The sequence below is a fragment of the Protomyctophum bolini genome, assembly GCF_963924005.1.
Source record: "Protomyctophum bolini genome assembly, chromosome: 9".
In the NCBI taxonomy this organism is placed as follows: domain Eukaryota; kingdom Metazoa; phylum Chordata; class Actinopteri; order Myctophiformes; family Myctophidae; genus Protomyctophum; species Protomyctophum bolini.
Window position 1 is genome coordinate 35,610,627 of NC_137870.1, and position 25,284 is coordinate 35,635,910.

A 25,284-nucleotide genomic window follows, 5' to 3' on the forward strand; every position below is an offset into this window, starting at 1 on the left:
GCCTTTTTCTCCAAGCTGGTTTGATGCATCTTTTACGCCACCAAGAGGGCAGACTGAGAATGACGACGATGTTCCTTCTCAGTAGGCCTATTCATCTGGCAGACCTGCTCAGTAGTATAGTAACAAAACCTGTTCCAGACGTGCGTGCGTGTGCATGTGTGAGTAATGAGTATGTATGCGCCATGAGTGTGTGTGTCCTCCACTTTCTGCAATTGTCTCTGCATGTACATCAGGTTACATTTGTGTAAAATGTACGATACATTAACACTGAGGATTGGTACTGTGTGTAGAGTCACCAGCAGGACTGCTAGCCAAGTGAAAAATGGTCTGTTTTATTGTGAGGCTCCCAGTGGGGATTTGCACAGGAGGGGAGGAGGAGAACATAGGAGCGGATGGAAGAGGGAGTGAGAGAGGGAGGGTTGTTGTTTTTCAAGTTCTGACATCTTAAGTTCTTCAAGTGGGGTCCCTTCAAAACCACTGTTCTGTTGAGTTGTTCTTTTCAGCCGGAATTCCAGCCAATTATCAACTCATAAAAAAAGAAATTCGTTATTTTCTTTAACATTTTTTGGAGGGGTGGGGAGGAAAGTGCATTCGAAAGTCATTTGTACACATTGAGTTATTTTTTTTGTCTCAAAGGTCAAATCTCAAATGATTTTGGGGGGATTTTACCCATTTATGAACAAATATTACAATATAATATATAGTGCAGTATCACTTAAGAAACATAAGAAACATATAGTTGAATCGCACTGTTCGCACAAAGAAGGCTTTTTTATGATTCTTTGACTCTGTATTGCATTTGGCTTTGTGGGGCACCACTGTATATACCATTCCAATAAAACAAACTATTATCTCTCATCTTTTGTGTGTTTTTTTTCCTTCTTTCTATTTTTTTTCTTTTTTGGAAGGGGCAAAGTTGAAGAGAAAGAGGTCTGCTGTCTCACATGAACACACACACACACATACACACACACACGCACGCGCACACACACGCGCACGCACACGCACACGCGCGCACACACACAGTTGGCTGTTGTTGACTGTGAGTGACTAGGGTGCAATGAGGAGAGAGAGCGGGGCTCAGTGGGGCCGGGGGAAGGCCAGTGAGAGTGTATAGCGCTCAGACACAGAGCTGTGTGGTGCGGTGGGAGGCTGGCTGGATGAACCATGTTCGCTGGGTGGAAGAGAGACTCAACATGAAGGCAGAGAGGACCTCCTCTTCCTCCACAGTCACTCTGAAACGCATTCCTACGCCGCCCAAGGTCTCTGGCCTCGTCCTGACACTCCTCGTCTTCATCACAGGTGAGCGCAAAACTGTGAAATGAAATGAATGGATTCAACCAAAGGTTAAAGTCTGCGTTTGTTCATATAGGGCAAGAAGAACAGGAGGGGGGGGGGAGCAAAATAATGTTCTGAAATCTACTTATTGAAAGGTTTATGAATATCTAGTTATTATTATTATTGATTTATTCATATTTTTGGTAAAATATCAAGGAAGTTTACAGTTTCAGAATAAAATCAACTATGGATCTTACCGTGGACATATACAGATCAGTGTGTTTGAGAAAGTAAAAGTGTGTGGTTGTTTTTGTCCTAATGTAAAGAAAAATTACACAAAATGAAAATTGAGGTGATACCCATGACCCATGATTGCTGTTTTGCTTTAAGCCACCTGTAGGTTGTGTTGGCCACAGGGTTGTTTTTTTGGCCTGTATTATACTGTGTTGTATTAGTCCAGGGGGCGTCATTGGGGTCCCAGGGGATGCCACCACCCCATAGCGTTCTTATTTAACCACTTAAACCCTATGTGGTTGAGTGGAGTCTTAAAAAGGTTATCTTTGAAAAACAAAGAGCACACTGTCAGAAACTTGCCAAAAATGTTGCTCTTTATTGGTCAACGTTTCGGTCGATTAGACCTTCATCAGGACAGACAATTGACCATTGTCTGTCCTGATGAAGGTCTAATCGACCGAAATGTTTTTGGCAAGTTTCTGACAGTGTGCGGGACCCTTCTTTGTTTTTCAAAGATAACCTTTTTAAGTATGCTTTATTGCCCTACGCACCTGTCACTAGCCTTCTGAGGTGTGCATCGGCCTTTTGCTAATAAGTTGAGTGGAGTCTCTCAGGGCTATATGCTATATATGCTGTCTTTTCAGTTTTCTGCTATTGTTTGGAGCTTTTGCTGAAAATAGCCAACACGAAGCATTGTTGTTAGCTTGTCGATCTGCAACGTTGATTTGACTTTAGTGCATCACACAATCCACATCCGTTCCTCTACATCGTTTGTCTGCAATCATAGGCCTATTACACACCACATGAAGCCACATGAAGAGTTCACAGAGATTTTTTAGTTTTTGTCGAAGCCAATAATTTGATGACCGGCGGAGTCACTCGGAGGCTCAGTATAGGATACTCAAAGAGTCTCCTATTGACCCAGTCATCAAATTATTGGCTTAGAAAGAACAAACAATTCCTTTCAAACTCACAATGCGTCACAGCAAGCTTGTAGAACCATAATTTCCACTACATTTCACACTAGATAAAGTGCCCCTCGGGGCACAGGTCTCTAGGGCAGGTCAGGTTGTGGCCTCCTGGTGGTGCTATAATAGGCCAATGTGAAAAGGATGCCATTTGCCATTTCTACTTACGCCTTGGATGGCAATTTAATGATTTGAGGCATTTTGTTCAAAAAATGTGTTTTGCAAACATCCACCTGTTGGTGATAAGAGGCCAATGTGAAAAGGGTGGGATATATTCCTCAGCCTAGTAGGACAGTCTGTGAAAGATTTCACGTAAATTGCACGCTGTATTCATGATTTGAGGCTTTTTGTTCAAAACGGGCCAATCCTGCAAACTTTGAAAGCCAATTACGATGGAATATGAAATATTGGCCAGATCCGCATTGAACACATGACTATAGAGATACTGTGTAACGATTTGCGGGATTTTTGGACAGAATCTGGAGGATTAATATGAAAAAAAATGTTTTTGAAAAGTCGGCCTCTTGGTGGCGCTATAACAGGCCGTTCTGGAAATTTTGGGGCAGAGGTTCATCGTTGGTGCAAAACATACTCTCTCCCCATGCCTTCGGCCTGGTGGAGACAATACGTTTTAAGTGGTTACTTTTTTTGTCACCCCCTACGCTGTAACGTAGGATTATTTCTGTCCTTGCAATGCAATACATTAGTCGTAGGGTTGTTTTTATTATATACTGTACAAAGTGTACAGTACATTAACATTGTATTAGTCATAGGATTGTTTCTGTCCTTACATAGGCTGTGTGGATTGTTTTTGTCCTTACTCTACCCTGGGCAGACAGTAGCATGGTCTACTCTAGTCTCGTTCACAGTAGCTGCTCTATTCACAGCTTGCAGCTTCCTGAGCTCAAAGGAGCCTGGACCGGCCTCCGCTATTGTGGACATGTACTGGAAGAGCTTTATTACTGTACTGTAAAGGGGAGCATGAGTAGTACTTGAGTCCTTGACTCACCTCAAGTCCGGCTTCGAGTCCATATTTTCATTTACTCTGTCTCGCCTCAGTCTCGCCCTTAATTTGACTCGGTCTTGTCTCGGTCTCGCCCATAATTTGACTCTGTCTTGTCTCGTTCTCGCCCTTAATTTGACTTGGACTTGACTCAGTATTGAACTAAGTTACTCAGGACACTTCCCCCATGCACCGAGTCCACTCAAGTCACGAGTCACGTTTGTTTTACATCATCATTACATCGACTAATCATAGCAACATGAGTTAGACTTTAATATATTAACGCCCCTGACTTCACACAGGTGTGATTTTTTATACCCATATTATGATGAGCCCTTAACATTACCAGTAAGACACCCTGAGGGCAAGGTCGCGTGCACGCATCCGCCTGGGTGACAGCAGACTGCTGGGCGAGCACTGGCGCTTTGGCATGAGGGGTCAGATCAACATATGGACTGAATTCTGTATACTGTATGGAGCGTGTCTTGAGTGTACAGGGTTTGATGAGGACAGATCAACATATGGAATGTCAGAATAGGTCATTACTCCATATATGGAGATCTAGAGGGTGGCAGTGGGGGCAGTATCTTGAGAGGGTTCGATGAGGTCTGGCCATATATGGAGCATGTCTTGAGTCTCTGTCGGGTGGAAACCTCATAGAGCACTGAAGTCCTGACGTCACTACTGTGTTATTTTTCAAACACAGTTCTTATATGAAGCGACCTAAAATGGGGATGGGGGGATTTCAATGCAAAAAAGATAATACATGAACCTGTGGACTGGCGCCCTCTACTGAAAGTGACGTCAGACTTAACTGTATGTCCAAAATTGGTACTTTTCAGAATTCAAATTCAAAAGCAGCAAAAGTAGAAGATCTACAAGCTCAAAACTTGTCGCTTCAGACCGCGTTTCACGCTTGTATCTACTAGCCTAGACTTTTGATACTATTGTGTTACGCTGTAGTATGATCAAGTAGGGTATTAATTTACACAAAACTATACAGCAACAATATCTATATCCACATATGCATGTACATACACAATACACAAACACTCTCTCACACGCACACACACACACACACACACACACACCATGTAATTAATGTAGAACTCTATATTTTAGTTGATGTGAAGGCATGTTTTCTGCAGGGTGTGTGTTATTGGTGCTGATATGAGTAAGGGGTCAGTGTAATATCCCATCATGATCCGTACCAACCGTCCAGTTTACTCTGCTGCTCCCACCATGTCACAATCACTGCAGCCTGTGTGACACTGCTGCTCTGCCAATGACAAAGAGTCTCTCTCTCTCCCCCCCTCTCTCTCTCCCCCACCCTCGCTCCCTCCCGTATGTGCTCTCTCTCTCTCTCTCTCTCTCTCTCTCTCTCTCTCTCTCTCTCTCTCTCTCTCTCCCCCTTTCTCCTTTCATGGGAGGAAACTTAGTTTCCAAAACAATCCCGCTCTTTGTCTTATCGTCCTGGCAACGCCTGTCAGGCGGACCAAATGGTTACTACGGCAATGAGGCGATGCCATGCCTGCTACTGCCACAATTTAGAGAACAGTGGATAGTGCTGAATCAATCTCTCTCTCTCTCTCTCTCTCTCTCTCTCTCTCTCTCTCTCTCTCTCTGTCTTAGTTCTCATTAGCTCTTTGTGGTGTGTTCGGAAGAAACCTATAATAATACTTGAGTCAGGACCATTTACTGCAACAGATGGAAATGGAATACAGTTCAATGTGGCATGAAGGGCTCTGCTCTGCTTTAGCTCGTAAGATGTTCCCTAACTAAGCAGGGGACGCTTTGCATTCTCTATTTCATTGAGATCACACATTTTGCAGATTTGACCTTCTTCATCCAACCCAACATAACGACCTAAATATTCAATATAAACTATTATATATTGATATTTTTTTTTTATATTGAATATTGATATATATATCAATATTCAATATAAACTGGCCTATAATCTGAGCACAGACTAGTGATCTTAGGTTTAATAAAACAGTTTTCTATACTATACTATACTATACTATACTATACTATACTATACTATACTATACTATACTATACTATACTATACCATACCAGTATACCTGAGAGCGAGATGAAGGCGAGGTCGCAGACTGCTGGGTGAGCGCTGGCGCTTTGGCATGGGGGGTCAAACAGATTCTGTACTGGCCATATAAGGAGCATGGCCTGAATGTACAGGGCTCGATGAGGCCAGATGAACATGGAATGTCAGAACAGGTCAGCTTCATACAGTATAGACTTGGTTCACTTCTATAGAGCCACTGTGGAGAGTGTCCTCGTCTTCTCAGTCACAGTGTGGTATGGAAAACCAACCATTTTAGAAAGGAAACAGCTGGAAAGGCTGGTACGCACGGCATCAAAAATCATTGGCCTCGACCTCCCATCTGTCTCCTCTATCTATTCCACTCGCACCAAGCGTAGGATGCAGAAGGTGATTGCAGACCCACCTCCCGCAGTCCCGCTTTAAGAACAGCACTTATCCCGAGGCTGTTCGCCTCCTGAATGCTGACCCTCTTTTCACTCGCACTTTACAGCGTGAAGCTGCTTTGTAATAACGATGAACTGCGAGGAATTGCTATTTATTTACCATGAACTGTAACATTGCATGCTTCTTATTTATTGGTCTCTCTCTCATGAATTGTAACATTTGCATTCTTCTTATTTATTGGTCTCTCTCATAGGATGTTTGTACTTTTGTATATTTTTCTACTGTCTGAATATGTGATGTGAATATGTGTCTATGTGTCTGTTTTTAGTGCACTGAAACAAATTCCAATCAACTCTGTTGACATGGCAATAAAGTATTGAATCTTGAATCTGTATATGCCTGGATATCTAAGGGACATTCTCTTGAGTGTACAGGGTTTGATGAGGGCCCAGGTAGGGCTGGGCCTTAATCTTCGGATATATTGAACAGGTTCTGACATATATCTATCTATATGGAGATCTGAGGTCAGATGTAGAGTACCTGGCCAATATTGATGGCATCAGGGATCTCCATATATGGGCTTAACTGTGACAGCAGGTCGCATACACCTCATCTGCATTCCACCATCACCTGGGCGGCTGGGCACCATATATGGGGGCTGATGTCCTGTGATGTCACGATGACCTGAGCAATGGTGGCTGCTGTGGCTCAGGAAGTAGAGATCCCTGGGTCGGCGGTTCGAATCCCGGCTCCTCCTGTCCACATGTCAAAGTGTCCTTGGGCAAGACACTGAACCCTACATTGCCTCCAATGAGTCGGTCGGTGTAAGCTTGCCACCATTGGTGTGTGAATGTGGGAAGTGAGGACGCTGGCGTTGACTGTTCCCCGCTTCACCTCCCAATGTATGAATGAATGAACCATTGTAAAGCGCTTTGAGCACTTGGAAAAGTGCTATAAAAATACAATGAATTATTATGACGATGTCACGTGATGTCACGACGACCTGCATGGGGGCTTGCCTGGTGTGACACAATGGAAATGCAAGATTCAATAGTAATTGGGTTTAAGTGGCCATGCAGTGTCACTGTAAATAGCCAATCCAAAGCCTCGTGCTGAGATTGTAACTTGTGAGCTTGTAGATCTGCACTTGTGAGACACAACACGCAAACACAAAAAAGCAGGCTTTACATGGACCTACCGACCGTATGTTGTGACGGGAACAGATTTATTGCATGTGGTTGTCAAGGCAGAGCTGAAGTATAGAACGGGCACAATGGTTCCTCCATAAATCTGTAGGAGCTGTGATTAGACAAACATAAATCACTACCAGCATCTGACCTTTACAGTGAAGAGCAAGATGGCTGCCATACATGTGGTTAACCACAGTTACCAGAGGGTATATCAGCACAGTAAATTAAGTAATTTTCATTACTCTTATAAATATTGTACTTTTACTCCACTACAATTATTTGAAAACTTTAGTTATACTTTACAATCTGGGAACCCATCGGCAAAAAAAGGAAAAATGCTGATTAGTTAATTCGTAGATTTTGATTATTATTACAAAACATTAACCACTTCAGCCCTATATACATTTCCGCCATTTGAAAATAGCCGATCTACAAACTCACAGTGAGCTTGTAGATCTTCTATTTTTATACATTTGAAAACTAGAAATGCTGCACAATGAGTCTGAGTACTTTTTACTTTTGGCACTTTAAGTACATTTCAATGCCAATACTTTTGTACTTTTACTCAAGTACATATTGAATTCTGGACTTTTAGTATTTCTGTATTGATACCTTTTACTTGGGAACCCCTTTTGGTGTTAGCATTATGTTGTGCTTTAGCTGTTGAAAAATAGCAGATCTACATGTAGAAGACATTTTTTTAATCTGATCTCAGGTCAGAATGTAAAACATGTGAGCACTGTTTCCCACCACTGCTCCACAACAGGCACCCAGGTGTCGGGGGTGAACGTGACGAGCCCGACCCAGGCGGTGAGGGGCACGGTGGGCAAGGAGGCCCTCCTGTCCGTCAGCTACACCAGCCGCAGCGCCGACCAGCCCGTCATCAAGTGGCAGCTGAAGAGGGAGCGGGAGAAGCCCGTCACCGTGGTCCAGTCCATCGGCACCAGCGTCATCGGCAACCTGAGGCCCGAGTACCGCAACCGCGTCCTGGTGTTCGAGAATGGCTCCCTGCTGCTCCACAACCTGCAGCTGTCCGACGAGGGCTCGTACGAGGTGGAGATCTCCATCACCGACGACTCCTTCACCGGGGAGCACTCCGTTGAGCTCTCCGTCGACGGTATGTGTATGGCGACCGTCGGCAGTGTCCAGGGTTCCTAAACCAAAGTACATCATATATAATACAGTACTGTACTTGAGAAAGACTCATACGGGTGGAAACGTTGTCTGGCCTGCTGTGTTCATGAATAAAACGTACCTGGAACATTACAAAGCGAGTTGCGAGGCCTTGCTTTCATTTATGTTATTGTCTCCCCCCCAGGCTGAAAGCATGGTGAGAGAGTATGTTTTGCACTCCATCGATCCGTGTGTGTGTGTGTGTGAGTGTGAGTCTGTGTGTGTCCGGGTGTCCATCCGTCCGTCTGTGAACAGCTAATCTCCAGCACCGTTAACCGTTCGATGCCAAATTTTGCACACACACTGGATGCCAACACTAAACCTCCTTCCCAAAAACAGCCTGTTATAGCGCCACCAGGAGGCCAACTTTTGAAAAACATTTTTTTTTAAATATTAGTCCTCCAGATTGTGTCCAAAAATCCCGTAAATCGTTACACAGTTGTACGTTGTATATAATATACTTTTCCCACCACTGCTCATTGGCCTTCTGTCGTCCACAGTTCCCGTGTCCAAGCCGAACGTGCAGATGATGGCGTCCTCCGTCCTGGAGTACAGCGAGTACTTCTACATACACTGTTTCCACAGCAACGGCACCAAGCCCGTCTACGCCTGGCTGAAGGGGGGCAATGTGCTGGCCAATGACTCGCGCCTGCTGCTGTCACATGACCAGAAGGTCCTGACCATCACGCGTGTCCTCATGTCGGACGACGACGTGTACGCGTGCACCGTGGACAACCCCATCAGCAGCACGAGGAGCGCGCCCGTCCATCTCACCGTCTACAGTTAGGTGGCGCTGTGATGCTATACTGCCACAGTACGACAGTGGTTGTCAAGGGGAGGGGAGGTTACACAGGTGGCCCCCAGCAAGATTGGTTAATAATCAGTTTAAACATTTGGAGCCTTTTTCACCCCATGAGGTTCTTGAGAATAGCCAATCTATACAAGCTGCAGTTTGCCTATTTCTGAGGGGGGCCCCTTCTATGTCCAGCTTTTCGTGTGTGCGTGCGTGTGTGTGCATGCGTGTGTGCATGCGTGCGGGCATGCGTGCGTGCGTGTGAGCACACAATGAGATGATGTATGATGATGTCCGATGATTTTCTATTATAAAAAATGAAAAAGAGCGCCCCTCACTTCACACGGGTATAGATGGTATAGATCTGATAGAGAGAGAGAGAGAGAGAGAGAGAGAGAGAGAGAGACTGAAGTGTGCCTGCTTCTCCAACAATGCTGTTTACAGATTCTTCAGTTGGAACCTCCAGGGCCAGATATCCTAGTATAGGGGTTTCCAAGTCGGCCCCCCAGCTAAATTATGAAGTTTAATCGGGCTACAAATCGGGCTACAATTCAGAGAATTCTTATTTCATACACACAGTATCATGTTGGGGGTCCTTGATCTTAACATGTTTGAGAATAGTTTACAACAAATGACAATCACTCCGTGGAGACTGGTGTAGGATCCCTCCATGGCCGGGCGCTCTACCCAGCACATGTGTCTGTGTGGGTGACAAGCCAGCAGGGGAGCACGGTCTCTGTCTCCAACTCCTGCAGGTTGGGTTAGTTTAGGTGAGGTGACTGTTCAGTAGAGTGGAGCTGGGAATAGTGTGTGGATGAGATACACTACTCCTTACGGTCAGCTGAAAACAAGCTGCTGGTGACTCCATGTGTACCAGAGGGGACATGTGGTTGACTAGTCTACACCCTCCAAAGCACAACAAGACAGGGTTGGCACTTGGCAGTGACAGTGTTTGTGCAGACATACAAACGGTATGCTTGTGAGGACCTTTTTTATAGGCTCATAAAACTGTTCCTGTTGTTTTGATGAGTTTTTCTCGACTACAAATGTCAATATGCTATTTATATAGCATGTTTTTGAGACAGATGCTAGACCCTGATGTGATGTTTACCAGGTATCCTAGTTTCTTTGCACACTACGTAGCTATTTGTCGTATTGTATGTTGATGAGGGTTCATGCTTCGACCTATGTAGGTAAACTGTACCTCTTTGATACGAGCGGAAAGCATGGCAAGGTTTCACTATCTTGTCGACAGAGTTGTTCATGCAGAACACTGAGCACAGAGCAGAAGTAAGACATGTGACTGCACTCTGCATGGCTCTGTTCTTCATGCAGAACACTGAGCACAGAGCAGAAGTCAGACATGTGACTGCACTCTGCATGGCTCTGTTGAACACTGAGCACAGAGCAGCAGTAAGACATGTGACTGCACTCTGCATGGGTCTGTTGAACACTGAGCACAGAGCAGAAGTAAGACATGTGACTGCACTCTGCATGGCTCTGTTCTTCATGCAGAACACTGAGCACAGAGCAGAAGTCAGACATGTGACTGCACTCTGCATGGCTCTGTTGAACACTGAGCACAGAGCAGCAGTAAGACATGTGACTGCACTCTGCATGGGTCTGTTGAACACTGAGCACAGAGCAGAAGTAAGACATGTGACTGCACTCTGCATGGCTCTGTTCTTCATGCAGAACACTGAGCACAGAGCAGAAGTCAGACATGTGACTGCACTCTGCATGGGTCTGTTGAACACTGAGCACAGAGCAGAAGTAAGACATGTGACTGCACTCTGCATGGGTCTGTTCTTCATGCAGAACCCTGAGCAGTGAGCAGCAGTAAGACATGTGACTGCACTCTGCATGGCTCTGTTGAACACTGAGCACAGAGCAGAAGTAAGACATGTGACTGCACTCTGCATGGCTCTGTTGAACACTGAGCACAGAGCAGAAGTAAGACATGTGACTGCACTCTGCATGGGTCTGTTCTTCATGCAGAACACTGAGCACAGAGCAGCAGTAAGACATGTGACTGCACTCTGCATGGCTCTGTTCTTCATGCAGAACCCTGAGCAGTGAGCAGCAGTAAGACATGTGACTGCACTCTGCATGGGTCTGTTCTTCATGCAGAACACTGAGCACAGAGCAGAAGTAAGACATGTGACTGCACTCTGCATGGGTCTGTTCTTCATGCAGAACACTGAGCACAGAGCAGCAGTAAGACATGTGACTGCACTCTGCATGGCTCTGTTGAACACTGAGCACAGAGCAGAAGTAAGACATGTGACTGCACTCTGCATGGTTCATGCAGAACACTGAGCACAGAGCAGCAGTAAGACATGTGACTGCACTCTGCATGGCTCTGTTAACACTGAGCACAGAGCAGCAGTAAGACATGTGACTGCACTCTGCATGGGTCTGTTCTCCATGCAGAACACTGAGCACAGAGCAGCAGTAAGACATGTGACTGCACTCTGCATGGGTCTGTTCTCCATGCAGAACACTGAGTACAGAGCAGAAGTAAGACATGTGACTGCACTCTGCATGGGTCTGTTGTTAGAGTTGTTCATGCAGAACACTGAGCACAGAGCAGAAGTGAGACATGTGACTGCACTCTGCATGGGTCTGTTGTTAGAGTTGTTCATGCAGAACACTGAGCACAGAGCAGAAGTGAGACATGTGACTGCACTCTGCATGGGTCTGTTGTTAGAGTTGTTCATGCAGAACACTGAGCACAGAGCAGAAGTGAGACATGTGACTGCACTCTGCATGGTTCATGCAGAACACTGAGCACAGAGCAGAAGTAAGACATGTGACTGCACTCTGCATGGTTCATGCAGAACACTGAGCACAGAGCAGCAGTAAGACATGTGACTGCACTCTGCATGGGTCTGTTCTTCATGCAGAACACTGAGCACAGAGCAGCAGTAAGACATGTGACTGCACTCTGCATGGGTCTGTTGTTCCCACAGAGTGGTGGCACTGCAGCAGTGCTGGAAAGTATCAAAGTGCATTTACTCAAGTACTGTGTACTTTTAAGTGTAATGTTGAGGTATTTTTCTTTTACTTAGTACTTCCAATGTTCAATACATTTACTTCTACTCCAGCACATCTCATATTGTACTTGAGTTATAGTTACTTTGTAGATTTTGATTATTATTACAAAACCTCTTCAGGCCGAGCCCTACAGTACAGTATATGCGTTGACAATTTGAAAACAGTAGATCTACAAGCTCTGCGGCGTGTTGTGAGCTTGTACTGTACACCTGGATTTTTATACCCATTTGCAAACTTGTGAAATGGGACCTCCTGCACAATGAGTACTTTTACTTTTGTTACTTTAAGTACATTTGGATACCAACACTTTTCTATTTTTTTTTAAAATTTTGATACATGAAAATATATATTTTTTTATATTATTTCTATGGTTGTACTGATACTTTTACATTAGTAAAACAAACATGTGAACATCCATCACTGCACACGCACGCACACACATACACACACGTGCACGCAAACACACACACACACACACACACACACACACACACACACACACACACACACACACACACACACACACACACACACACACACACACACACACACACACACACACACACACACACACACTCACCCCTGACCCCTGTCTCTCTCTGGTTTAGGACGTAGCTCGCTGTACATTATCCTGTCCACCGGGGGCATATTCCTACTCATCACCTTAGTGACTGTGTGTGCCTGCTGGAAGCCATCCAAGTAAGTAATCTAGCCTATATCCAATCTCTCTCTCTCTCTCTCTCTCTCTCTCTCTCTCCTCCCTTTCTGTGGTTCAACTGTTGCTGGACTTCAGGACGTGATTAGAATCTTAATGAGTCCTGTCTCACTCTTTTCACACAGCTATATGCACACGTAATTAAGTTTGTGCACACACAATGACCAGTTTTCTCCCCCCCCCCATAGCAACATATAGGGAGTAAATCATATACATCACAACGTATCAGCCTAAAGTTATCAGGCTACAGTATGTTGTCGTATGTAATATTTTATATTTTTATTATTATTATTATTATGGACCTGAAGGTGCTAAGGCCCCTATTTTCCTACAGTTTTTTCTTCCGGCACTTTTTGCAGGTCTGGCAGTTCTGTGCCGTCGCTTTCGACGGAATCTGGCAATATGGTAGACGGTCATGGGAACGGTCAAGAACTGAAGGACCTCTGACCTTTAGATCTCCCAATTATATGACTGGATGAATGATATGATCCACTCTATATCCACTCCTGATGAATGCGTCGGAGATAACAGATAACCACTCCCCTTGAAACCGCATTTCCATTAATTTGTAGTCTGGAGTCTGGAGCCTCCTCTTGCATGGTTGGCTGCGGGAGTACAGCGTTGACTCAGACAACCCCTATTCAGACAATCAGCGTAAACAAAAAAAGTGACGTCATCTCCAGTTTTTCAAGAATGTTTATATTTTTTGGCAGAAAGAAGAACCGGCCTGTTCCCCCTCCTCAGCCTCCTAGAGCCCCCGTCTATGTGGAACAGAATGAAATTGGCTACGATGGTGAGCTACATTTATACCCAGGGGTCTTCGAGGTATTTCAGGTCAAGGACCCCTTAACTGAGAAATAGATGAAGCAGGGACCCCCAATACATAATGTATAAAATTGCATTGCAGATTAAACTTTTTCATGAATTTTTCATGAATTCATGACGTTGTGTAGAGTGGTCCTAATGGGCAAAAGATCTGGCTGAAATGTGCCTGAATAAAGCGTTTTATATTAACTGTACAATATGTGAAGACATTGAGGGCGGGATAATAAGCCTAGACCCCAAGGCACTTATGAATAGTCTGGGGTTGGTTGGGAGACAAGTGGAGTGCTGGTAAGCTCGATCCTAGCAACCAGACAACACTATGCTGATTCTGGTATAGTGGGATGTATCAGATTCATGTTAATGTGCATTTTCAGACATTTAACCACTGTACTTGGTCTGCTCTTTTTCGGCAAAGAGGTGCAGCACATAGTCAGCACAAATACTAAACCAAATCTATTCATGTTCACAGTCGATGTTGTTCCTAAACCAACAACTCTGGGCCGAAGGAGTCCCATGCCTCTATATGTTCTCAATGAAGATGTAAGTGACATTTTCTATAGGCCTACTGCCACTCTCTTTCACACACATGCAGGCTTTGTCTAAATGTAAGAAAAAAAAAGAAAAACAGTGTTACGATTAGGGGACGTTTGTGACAAGATCCTAACTTTATAGATTATCGTCAGGTATACTCCCGTGAGGCCTAAACGGTTGTCCGCTCTGTTTTTTTTATTTTGGGAGCTTTTAAAACGGTGTGCGGATCTCCTCTCTCCTTTCTCAGTTATTTTTTGGATCCTGCACCCGTTGCAGTTTGTGGATGTGCGTGCACCTTTTGACCATTGTGGACGGTGTACATTTCCACCATGTTAATCAATCTCCTCATTCTCCTGTTGCAGGAAACTCTAGAGCGGTTTGAAGAGCGGCCCGGCAGTCCAGTGAGTCTGCAGTCAGAAATGAGCAGCCTGCACCCTCCCTACATCCCCGTCTCCCATCCCCGCTCCTCCTCCTCCTGCTCGGGTGGCACGCTGGATAGGCCGGTGTGGACCACCCCGCGCCGCTACAACCGCAGCCCCGTGCCCTCTCCCCTGGCACATCCCCTCCCACTGCGGCCCCCGGCTCCCCCCCTGCGCCCAGTCCGCTCCCCGGTCCAGTTGCCTCCTGGGGAGTTGTCGGAGTTGTCGTCATCCCAACATGGCTTCACCCCCATAAGGAAGTACAGGCCTCCCGTAGGTATCCCCACCAGCCACCACCACCTGCCTGTGGAGGCGGCGGAAGGCCCGGAACTGTCTGACCACCAGCGTCATTCACCCGTTCCACAGTGATCAGACCTCATGTTTCTCCTCCTCATCCTCCGGTATAGAGAGTGCACGGTTCCCAAATGGGGTGCTGAGGCACATTGGTGTCCACTCCAGAATGATGTGCCTTACAATATTGTGACAAAAACACATTGTTGCAATACGTATTGTACATGAATATATTTGTTTCTTTGATTTACTATAGCCTATCAGTATTATGCGCCCTTGTTTCAAATTACATACCCTAACAATATATATATATATATATATATATATATATATATACATAGGCCTACTTTCAATCTGGCATCCTTATTTTGGGCATGTCATTATGGGCAAAAACAAAAGTAGGCCTATTGTTTTGTTTTTCTCACACATTTTCAAAAATGGAGAAAATTGCCGATCTACAAGCTCACAACGTGTCATGATGAAATGCGCTGTTGTGAGCTTGCAGATCAGATATTTTTGCTGTGAACAAAGTCATGCCTTAATTGTGATTTTGACTTGTATGTGCCTTGCCAACAGAAAGTTTGTAAACCACTGTTTTTTTAAGGTGTTACTTTGTTACATTTTGGCATTTAGATGATGGACATGATCCACAAGATGCTATAGATGTTTCACCTGGATATCCAGGAGATGTTAAAAAGAGATATACAGTCATTGTTCATTCAATTCAATACACTGTCATATATCAGAATATAATATTTCTAAAGATACAATGTGTAAAATATTTCTGCTGTCTTTTGGTGTAAATTTATTTATATTATATCTTTGCACCAACATTTATGTCAGTCATTGAGACAGTTAAATAATGCCTAGGCCTGGGTTGCACACACACGCACGCATGCGGACGCGTGTGCACACACACACACACACACACACACACACACACACACACACACACACACACACACACACACACACACACACACACACACACACACACACACACTGTTTGACTGCTATAGATATACAGTGTATGCTTGTAAATTATGTAAATAATTCAAGAGAGATTCCAGATTCAAGATGGTCAATGTGTCTGTTACTTTTGTGTGTTAACTATTCAATATAAATGGCATTGGATAACCTAAAAATAGTAATTAAAAATAAAAAAAGTAAAAAGCATAATTAATGTTTTGTTATTCAGCCGCCATGCCATCTGCCTTGACACCAACAGAAACCTGCTCTTGGTTTTTTTAATGACTTTGAGGGTTGTTCCTAGTTTGTCCATTAGGTGTCACCAACACATTTCTTTAAATGTTTCAATAGACAGTGTGGCCAAGAAAGGTTTTACCTCCACTCCACAGGCCTGTTTGTTTCCGGTCTCAATCTCCGGTATCTTGTTTGTGACATTGTTAATGTTCGTATCATCGCACTTAAGTTCAATTAGCCCAGGAGGACACATCACTCAAATATAATTACACACACAATGACGTCTTCCTGATGACTATGCCAAAAAACAACACGTTGTTGCCAGGTAAGTGTGTGTTTTGTAATAAAAATCCAAGTCTACAAAATAACTTTTCACAAACATTTAGAACATAGGCCTAGGCCTATACTGGAAACAAATGGCATATCAATAAGAACCAGTGCAGCGTAAAGCCAATGTGGATGTGCGAGAGACAGCTGTAGTCTATCAGTAGGCCTATCACACAGACACACACACAAATTACCCATTGCATGTAGATTAACCGCCTAAATCTTTACTTTATGGTCGCTGTTAGGTGGAAACCTCATTTATGTCCAATATGACCATACAGCAAGAGCAAGGGAAGAGACTTTTTCTAGTTTTTGAATGGTTCTCTTCTTATCAGCAGTGGCGTTTCCCCTAGACCAAGTCTGGAGAGTCTTGCAGGGGGTCCAGCAAAACTGCTTAATAGCGTCAACATTAACCACTTTAAACATTTTACACATGCCAGAGTGCCACCCTGTGGGAAACTGCCCATAATGACACGGCACCGTTTTGTGAATATGAACAGTGTGGGTAATCCAATATCATGTTGCAACAGATGATCAGTGACTTGCAATTATATTCTGATTTGATTTCAGTAACGAGGTGTCCAATTATAATGTAGTAGAGTAAAATCATAATGTTCTTATAGCTGGGAGGGAATTTGTGAAAATCGTGCACTTGGTGACAAGTTTTTGATTTTTGGCATGGTGTTTGTATGGGTATAAAAAACATCTCAAATGAGTTGGGCTCGACCCGTGGTCTGTTTGCATTGCAATGAATCCAATATTAGCTAAATCAGTAGGCTATATGGTTGAAGGTTCTGGAAAGGCATTTTAAAGATAACGTCCGCAGTGGCTTAAAATGCCTATAAGCTGGGAGCCATCTTGAAAATGATGCCTTACATTTCCAGAAGTTAGATTTCTGTTATTGTCTTGTATGTTGTATTGTTGTATTTATATATTGGCATACAGTAATATACTGACCTAATATTGGGGGCGAGCCCAACTCGTTTCACCAGCACAACCCACCCGATCCAGTGCCTCACCCACCTGTCCTAGTTTATTGGCAGTTACATATAGTAGGCCTAGGCTATCTGCTATGTAAGGGTTTGGTTCAATCATTTTGCCCTGCGTTGCACAAACTTATGCATTCATTCATTAATTTGTTTATTGAGAATGGAATGGATTTTAGTTTTTTCTTTATTTGCCAAATGAGTATTTGTGCCGGCTGTCGTAGACATGCGCAGAGCAAGTTCAGTCAGGGAACCTCAGTGCAGTTGCTGCTGGCCGTTAATTGGGCCGCCTCAGCATCACGCTCTCATTCACATGATTCACTCAACCAATCACACACTCACTCCATCTCATACCGGCTACTTTAACCGGAAGGTTTGCATTTCTCCTCCTGCTTCCTTTCTTGCTGCTGCTGTATCAGCGTGCTGCTGTATACAAACCTGCTGCTCACCCACCTCCACCCAAGCTACCACCTGTCGTTTTGGATCTACTGTTTAGGTATGGGGGATTCAGAGTCCCTATGGCCGGGACTGATGCGCTTGATCTGAGTACCTAAAAAGCAGATCCAATATATCGCCTAAATATATATTCCATGATCCATTCTTGAGTTGTCCTGACTGAACTGCAGAGTGAAAGAAAGGACCTTGACAGTATGAACTTCAAAATAAAACACAGGCTATAGGTGTATTGAGTAGTACACTGCTGTCTCTTCTGTCATTATTCCGTGAGTCTTTATTTAAACCTTTTAGTGCGGATTGCTTACTAGGGGAAATCAAAGCTGTGCTAAAATGAATGGATTGCGTTTTAGGATCGCTCCTTTTTCCAACGTTGGTGCACCATGCAATATTGAGACTAGTCTACTGATCTTTCAATCATGATTGCAGTGGTGGTGAGTGTTTTGCTGCTCTCTCTCTCTCTCTCTCTCTCTCTCTCTCTACTTTGCCCCATGCTCCCCCCCCCTCTCTCCCACATTGCTACACATGCATTTGTGTTAGCCAAGCGCACAGCCGCACACCGGTGTCAATTGTGAAGGACCTGACTGTGAAACAGATGTCAAAACGCAAGCTCTCTTGAAGTAAGCTGCGCATACAGTTCTCAAATGGCACTTAGCTTGAGAAAGTTTATTTAAATATCTTGGAGTATATGGCTCGACCACAGAGCTTACCTTCAAACCACACATAGACTACTTGTTAAAAATTTGATGTTAGGAAAAGAATAATCTCTCAAGTGCTACTTCCTATTATAGATTATGACGATGTCGTGTACCAGAACACCACAGACTCATCTTAAGCCCCTTAATGTCTTATATAACTCCCTGTGCAGGTTTGTATAAGTGCATATGATACTGCATCAGTCATCACTGCTTCATGTTCAAATGGCTGCAGTGTCCTCCCTACCTGAAGCAGTACTTGGCCGGTTGGCCCAGTCTACTTCATCATATATCCACTTGGACATCTACAATACCCTTACTTTAAAATACCAAAACTCTTCAACAAAGTTATAGGTCTTTCTGTTATAAGCCATTTCATTGGAATAATCTTCCTCTATCTCTTAGATGGATTTCATCCTTCAGTTGCTTTAGCTAGGACTTCCCTTCATTCACATCTTGACTCACCTTGTTTATGCTTTTAAAGTACCAGTTAAAGCACATCCACCAATGTATTTGCACTTTCATTCCTCTTATGCTGAACTGCTGATGTTGTGGTGGTTGGTGGGTTGGGTGGGAGAGGCTGAGCAAGCTGTCTGTATTTATGTATGTACAGTATGTATTTGTATATTGTCTGTATCTGTGTACTGTACGTCTTATGTATCTTGTTTGTATGTTATGAACTTACGGGTCCCCCTCTAAAATGAGATGCTGCATCTCAAGGGGCTATCCCTTCAATAAATCTGAAATCTAAAAATATCATGATTCCCAAATCAGCCCCCATCAAACAAGACAGTTGTGGAAAATGATATTGAGCATTGGAACACACATTTTATTTCATTTTTAACATATATATATTTATATGTCAAATTATTTCACGTTATATTCACATAGGCTATAGAATCTCAGTTTAGAACATCTTAATATGGTGACAGAGCCCTCTACAGTATGTGTCATCAGACTGCAGATGGACTCTTCAGATATAGTCAATATTTAGATCAGTGACCATGGAGCTAAAGAATGCTTTAGGAGCTGTGTTCACGTTGTGAATGTGTCCGCCCAATTCACACAGATACAGGAATTAAGTAAACCGGAGATTGAGACCGGAAAGAATTTACGTCATGTTGTAGTCTGTAGTCATCTAGCCTTGTAAACCCAGACGTTTTATTTCCTGGAAGAAAGAAAACGTCTAGTCATCAGGCCGGAACCAGAATTACCCAAAATAATGTTCAAGGGCATCATAGTTTTAGGGCCGGCTATACCCAATAAAAGCCTAATGAATCTGACAAGTTTCTGTCGGATATAGTTGTGGAATAGTTCATTTGGTATCAATCTTTTATTCCAACTCGTATCGACTGGCGAGACAAACATGGTGGACCAAAGAAAGCGACAGCGAAACATGGGAACCATCTTACTGTACATCTTTTTTTTCCCAGTGTTTCTTTCGTTGTTGGCATAATGGTATGATTTTGGAACGTCAGAAAAGCGCTGTTTTTTGATTGGCACTTTTGCCTCTCAAGGTTTCAGCCTCCAGGAATACAAAGGGAAGAGATGGGCATTGGCCACGGACACATGCGCACACGCACACACACAGTGATGTGCTCCTTTCAGGTGTCCAGCTGGATCGACCTCTTTTATCATGAAAATGTGCATGTTTTTGTATCGCTTTTATCCTGAAATTGGTCCCTGATCAGCCAAGGGTGTGACAATCAGGCATACGTGTGTCTGAACAGATGCATATGACATGAGAAGATCAGCCTGTTTTTGATCTGCAGTCTTTGTTCCGTTTGAAAAGAGCACCCTGGCTGCCTCAGACCAGTACATGTACTCACTACTCAAGTACCATTTTGAGGTACTACCTGAGTATTGTCCGTTACTTGTTCTACTCCACATCTCAGAGACAAATATAGCACTTATATCTTTTTACTAATTATTTGAAAACGTTTTTTGTAGATTAGGATTAGACCTACAATACATACATTATAGCCACTTCAGCCCTATAGAGGCCCAATGCATTATGGCTATTTGGAAATAGATGATCTACGACATGTTGTGACTGTGAGCTTGTAGATCAGCTATTTTCAACAAACTAGACCTGTATGTGCCCGTCGGCCTGCTTAAGAACGATGCAACTTGGGATTCTAATAATACCCGTTGTCAACTTGTCATAGCACCCGTTTTAACTATCTGCCTGTGTCCCACATGGAGATCTCTGAATCTGCCAGTCTGCCTGTGTCTGAAGAGTGCAAACTGACTGGGAAAAGTGGAGTGGTTAAGTAATCAATTTGCAGGTGTGGGGTTGCCATGGCAATCAATTGGCCGAGGCTGGAAATTGCACAGGTGAGGGGACTTCAGCTCTTTAAACCCACTGGCAGAGCCTGACCAGAGCCTTTTGTGGTGGTTCTGGAGAACCGTGGGTCCGACCGACTGGATACCGGGCACTGCACTCCCTGCGGGGGTGTGGAACGCGTGTGTCGAAGTTGAAGTCGGTGGGGCAAACGGTTCTCGAGTTACGTGCATTACAACCGTACACACACGCACGCAGGCACGCTGACCAAATCACAAACTGTCCCTGTGCTGATTAAGGAAAAGTCAAGTGGGTCATTTATGGTTATGTCATGTTAAATGTACTGTATCCTGTTTGCATTAGTATATTCCCCCACTCTCAAGTGTGTCCCTTCCCAATGCCCCGCCCCCACGCCACAAGAGGAGACCCTCGCCCACACCACAGCCGAAAAAACACCTGGTTGGCTGTGTCCCAAACGCCACACTAACATAGCCTACTAATCATTACCATGCTAAATTGGTATGTGAGGATTTTTAGTAGCCTAGTAGTCCCGTTCGGGCATATGACATACCCAATCCCTACCTCTCTCTTCCCTCTCTCTCTCTCGGTTCCCATCTCCCTCTCTCTCCAACCTTCCAGCCAATCACAGCATGAAATGCATGTTAGATTATTATTATCCATAGGCATAAAAGGGGTGCAAATTTTGAGGACACAATTACAGTTGTAGTTGTAGTAGCTATTATTAAAAACAAATGGCAAAAAACTATTGGAAGCATGAACATTGTGTCAGAAGGTGAATGAAGATAAACACATTGAAGGAGGTGATTCATCTAAGTGAGCTTGGTAGGTCATTCCAATCGGATGGGCTTTAAATTGATTCATCTTTTTTAATTGTACAGTTCGCGTTTAGGGCGCTCTGCTTGTGCAATTAATAATGCATGTGTGTTTCTCACACATTCATTGTGTGTACAGTATCTCCTGTCATGGCACCTTGATCTAGTTAATGTTAAAGGACAGAACATCTTTGTTTAGCAGAACTGCAGAAGCTCATGCATTTCAATCCATGGTGGATTGAAGTCGTCAAGTCAATCGTTGTCAAGTCAATGAATAACACCTGTTCAGTTCAGTCGTTATGCAGTGTATAGACTCATCGCCTGCTATATGGTAGTGGTTCTCAAACATGCAGTTTAATGTCAAGGTTCCCCACATGTATGTTAGGCCGCATTCCCCCACCGAAAATATTGTGCCAGAGACCCTCATACAAAGATTTGTGATGTTCAAATGACAAAATAAGGTTTTCAAGATTTGTCTAAAATAGCAGATGTACTGTAGAAGTGATTTTTGAGAACCACTGCTAAAACAAAATGATCTAAATCCTAAGATATATATATATATATATAATGAGCTGCTTTCCTGTTTTAATGGGTTAAACTACAGTTCTATTTTTAACCCATGACCTCACTGTCGATGTGCGTATGCAGGTTAACCCTTCATAAACACAAGCTGGCTCTTGACGTTTCATAGCAACATGTACTGTATACATGTATGCAGTAGGGTATGCCGAAAACTCAAATGACTATCTTGACTGAAAGAGCTCAGCTGATATGAGCTCTTCTGACTAAACCATCTGTCAAGCCCAAAGAGTGGATGAGTAGTCGACGTACACACACACACACACACACACACAGATATCAGATATTTTTGTCAAAGACATTTGGTTTAGATGGGACAAAAGCAGTCCAAGTACAAGCCAACTCGGTCCAGTTAAAAAACAAATCTTGAAAGTGTTTGAAACATGTTAGGAGTGAATAATTTTAGGGGCACAGTGGCACAGTCGGTAGTGCTGTCGCCTCACAGCTAGAAGGTCCTGGGTTCGATTCCTGCTGGGGACGCTGTGGGTGCTGGCGGCGTGTTCTCTCCTCCGCGTCATCAGTGCCCATACCCGAGGCGGGGTTGGCGAAAGGGCCTTTCTGTGTGGAGTTTGCATGTTCTCCCCGTGCCCCCTAGGGTAAAAAAAACATGCAGTAATCCTGGTCTCTAAATTGCCTCCTCCTGGCCAGCCGGGGCACCTGATGGAGGGGAAAGGAACTGGTCGGAATAACGTGTTCCTTCCACGTGCTACGTCCGGCTGGTGAAACTCCCCCCTGTCAGGTGAAAAGAAGCAGCTTGGATTCCTCATGCATAGAAGGAAGCATGAGGTCAGTCCACTGCCCCCCCCCCCCCCCCCCCCCAGGTTGGCAGAAGAAGTGTAGGATTACATTAGATAATTGACACTTTGTGAAAAAAGTGGGTTGCAAAATCGTGCGATATAAATTATTAAAAAAGAAAAAAGGAATGAATAATTTTGAATTATGAGAAAGTCTGAGAATTTGTAGAATCGACCTGCAGGTCTTAATGTTTTAGCTAAATAGCATGCCATGTAACTGTGTTTGTTCCATCTGTGTTGCACTGACTGCCCACTGCCCTTTAGGCCAGTTCAGTTACAAGTCCATTGGGGTCAGATTTCAATCAGAGAGGCGTTGTATAGGGCAGGTTTATTCTCCATCATTTGATAAAAGCTCACCGCAGGCACCCAATGCACCCTCCTGACAAAGGGCTGGGTGGGTGGAGGCCGGGGTTAGACAGTGGTGGAAGTGCAGAGATTATTTTAATTAAGTAAAAGCAGTTGCAATACTAATGTATAGTATTACTGTTACAAGAGGCCTGCATTGAAAATTACTGGGACATTTTCTGGCATCATAATATATCTGTGCCACATAAAAAAATTGAAATCTTTAAAAAATGTATCAGTTTCGGCTATTTAAAAAAAAACTGGGCTGTGTACATACATCTACTGATGTACTGATTGCCTCTGAGGTGTAGTGGAGTAGAGCAGTATAAGCATCGAAAAATGAACATACTCAACTAAAGTAAAGGTGCCTCGAAATTGTAAAAAAAAAGTGTGTAAATGTAGGTATTATTGCAGGAGAGTAGATCAGGTAGATACGTTGTCTGTGGTTAGCGTATATGTAAACGCGCTGTGCAGCTCAAGGCTAGGGCTGTTTCCCCCATAGTAACAGTTGCCACTGACAACCAAGGAGAGCACCAATTCTGTTCCTAATACTCCTCCGTCCTCCGCTGGTCTGTCCATCTCAGACGGTGGTGTTAAGTAACCCAGTGCATTTACTCAAGTATACTGTGTACAATTTTGAGGCTTTCTATTTTTCTTTTACTTTACTGGTGTATTTCACATTTGCAGTACTTTCGGTACACTACATCGCAGAGACAAATATTGTACTTGTACTCTTACTTATTTGAAATATTTAGTTACCAGTTACTTTGTAGTTGGTGATTATTATTACAAAACAACGTGGACATTAACGCACGCACGCACGCACACACACATGCACACACATAAATTGTATTTATCCTGCTTCCTCTAATCGCTTTCATCTCATCCGCACCAGTATCTCCGGAATCTTCTCCTCATCCGTTCCCCCATGCCATCTCCTCCAGTATCTCTCTCATCTCATCCTCATTCAGCTCCTATACGTACATTTTGGACATTTCAGAATTGCCGATCTGCTACTGTAGCCTATACTTAAAAGATTTTGATACATTTGAAAACGTGTGGACATTCTGCACAATGAGGATACTTTCTGTTTTTGGTACTCAAGTTCCGCACTTTTACTTGTAACGGAGTACTGCAGTATTGATACTTTTACTTAAGTAAAACATTTGAGTACTTCTTCCACCACTGCATAATATCATTGTCTCATCATCTTCTCTGTTGTTCACAGTTCACCCTAACCCTAACCCTCCCCCCTCTCTCTCTCTCTCTCTCTCTCTCTCTCTCTCTCCTCCAGCTCATCCCATTGTGAACGTAACAGGTCTGTGTGCATGTGTCTCTGTGTGAGCCACACACTGACGCCTTATCAGGACCTACGCAGCACCACAGACGCTGTGAGTATACTGATGACTACTATTATTAAGATTGTTGTTAATTATTATAATAATACCAGCTAAAATATACCAGCGCTTGCGACCTCAAACATTATCATAGAAAAGACAAGAAAATAAAACAAATAAAAGTACTAGTCAGGCATACTGTATTTTGAGTGTGAGGCTGTGAGGGTCCACATCCATAAAGGTGATGCATTGTTTTACTTTATAACCTTAAAATCACTTTGCAGAATAATGATTTATTCTAGTGTGAGTTTAAAGATTGAAATTGTGTGTGATTAATGATTATATTATGTGTCATGTCCTGTATGACTTTATGCACCTGTCTTGTGTAAGTCCATGGATATACATTTTGCTTTTATGCAGTACTTCTCTTGATAATTTAGAGCCTGCCCATTTGAATATAGTCCTTTTTTATTGTGTTTCTATTCCTTGGCTTACATTTTCCATTATTTGTTTCTATTA

The 25,284-nt window shown here is 43.6% G+C and overlaps 1 protein-coding gene across 1 annotated transcript; it reads left to right on the plus strand.

The window, feature by feature from the left end:
- Positions 1-1,196: 1,196 nt before the first annotated feature.
- Positions 1,197-15,007, plus strand: hepacama (hepatic and glial cell adhesion molecule a; the record flags this gene model as incomplete). Its single annotated transcript, XM_080772058.1, has 7 exons — positions 1,197-1,302; positions 7,892-8,242; positions 8,799-9,080; positions 12,757-12,847; positions 13,577-13,656; positions 14,158-14,228; positions 14,582-15,007. The coding sequence occupies 7 exons, from the start codon at positions 1,197-1,199 to the stop codon at positions 15,005-15,007; spliced, it is 1,407 nt and encodes a 468-aa protein (XP_080628184.1).
- Positions 15,008-25,284: the final 10,277 nt, after the last annotated feature.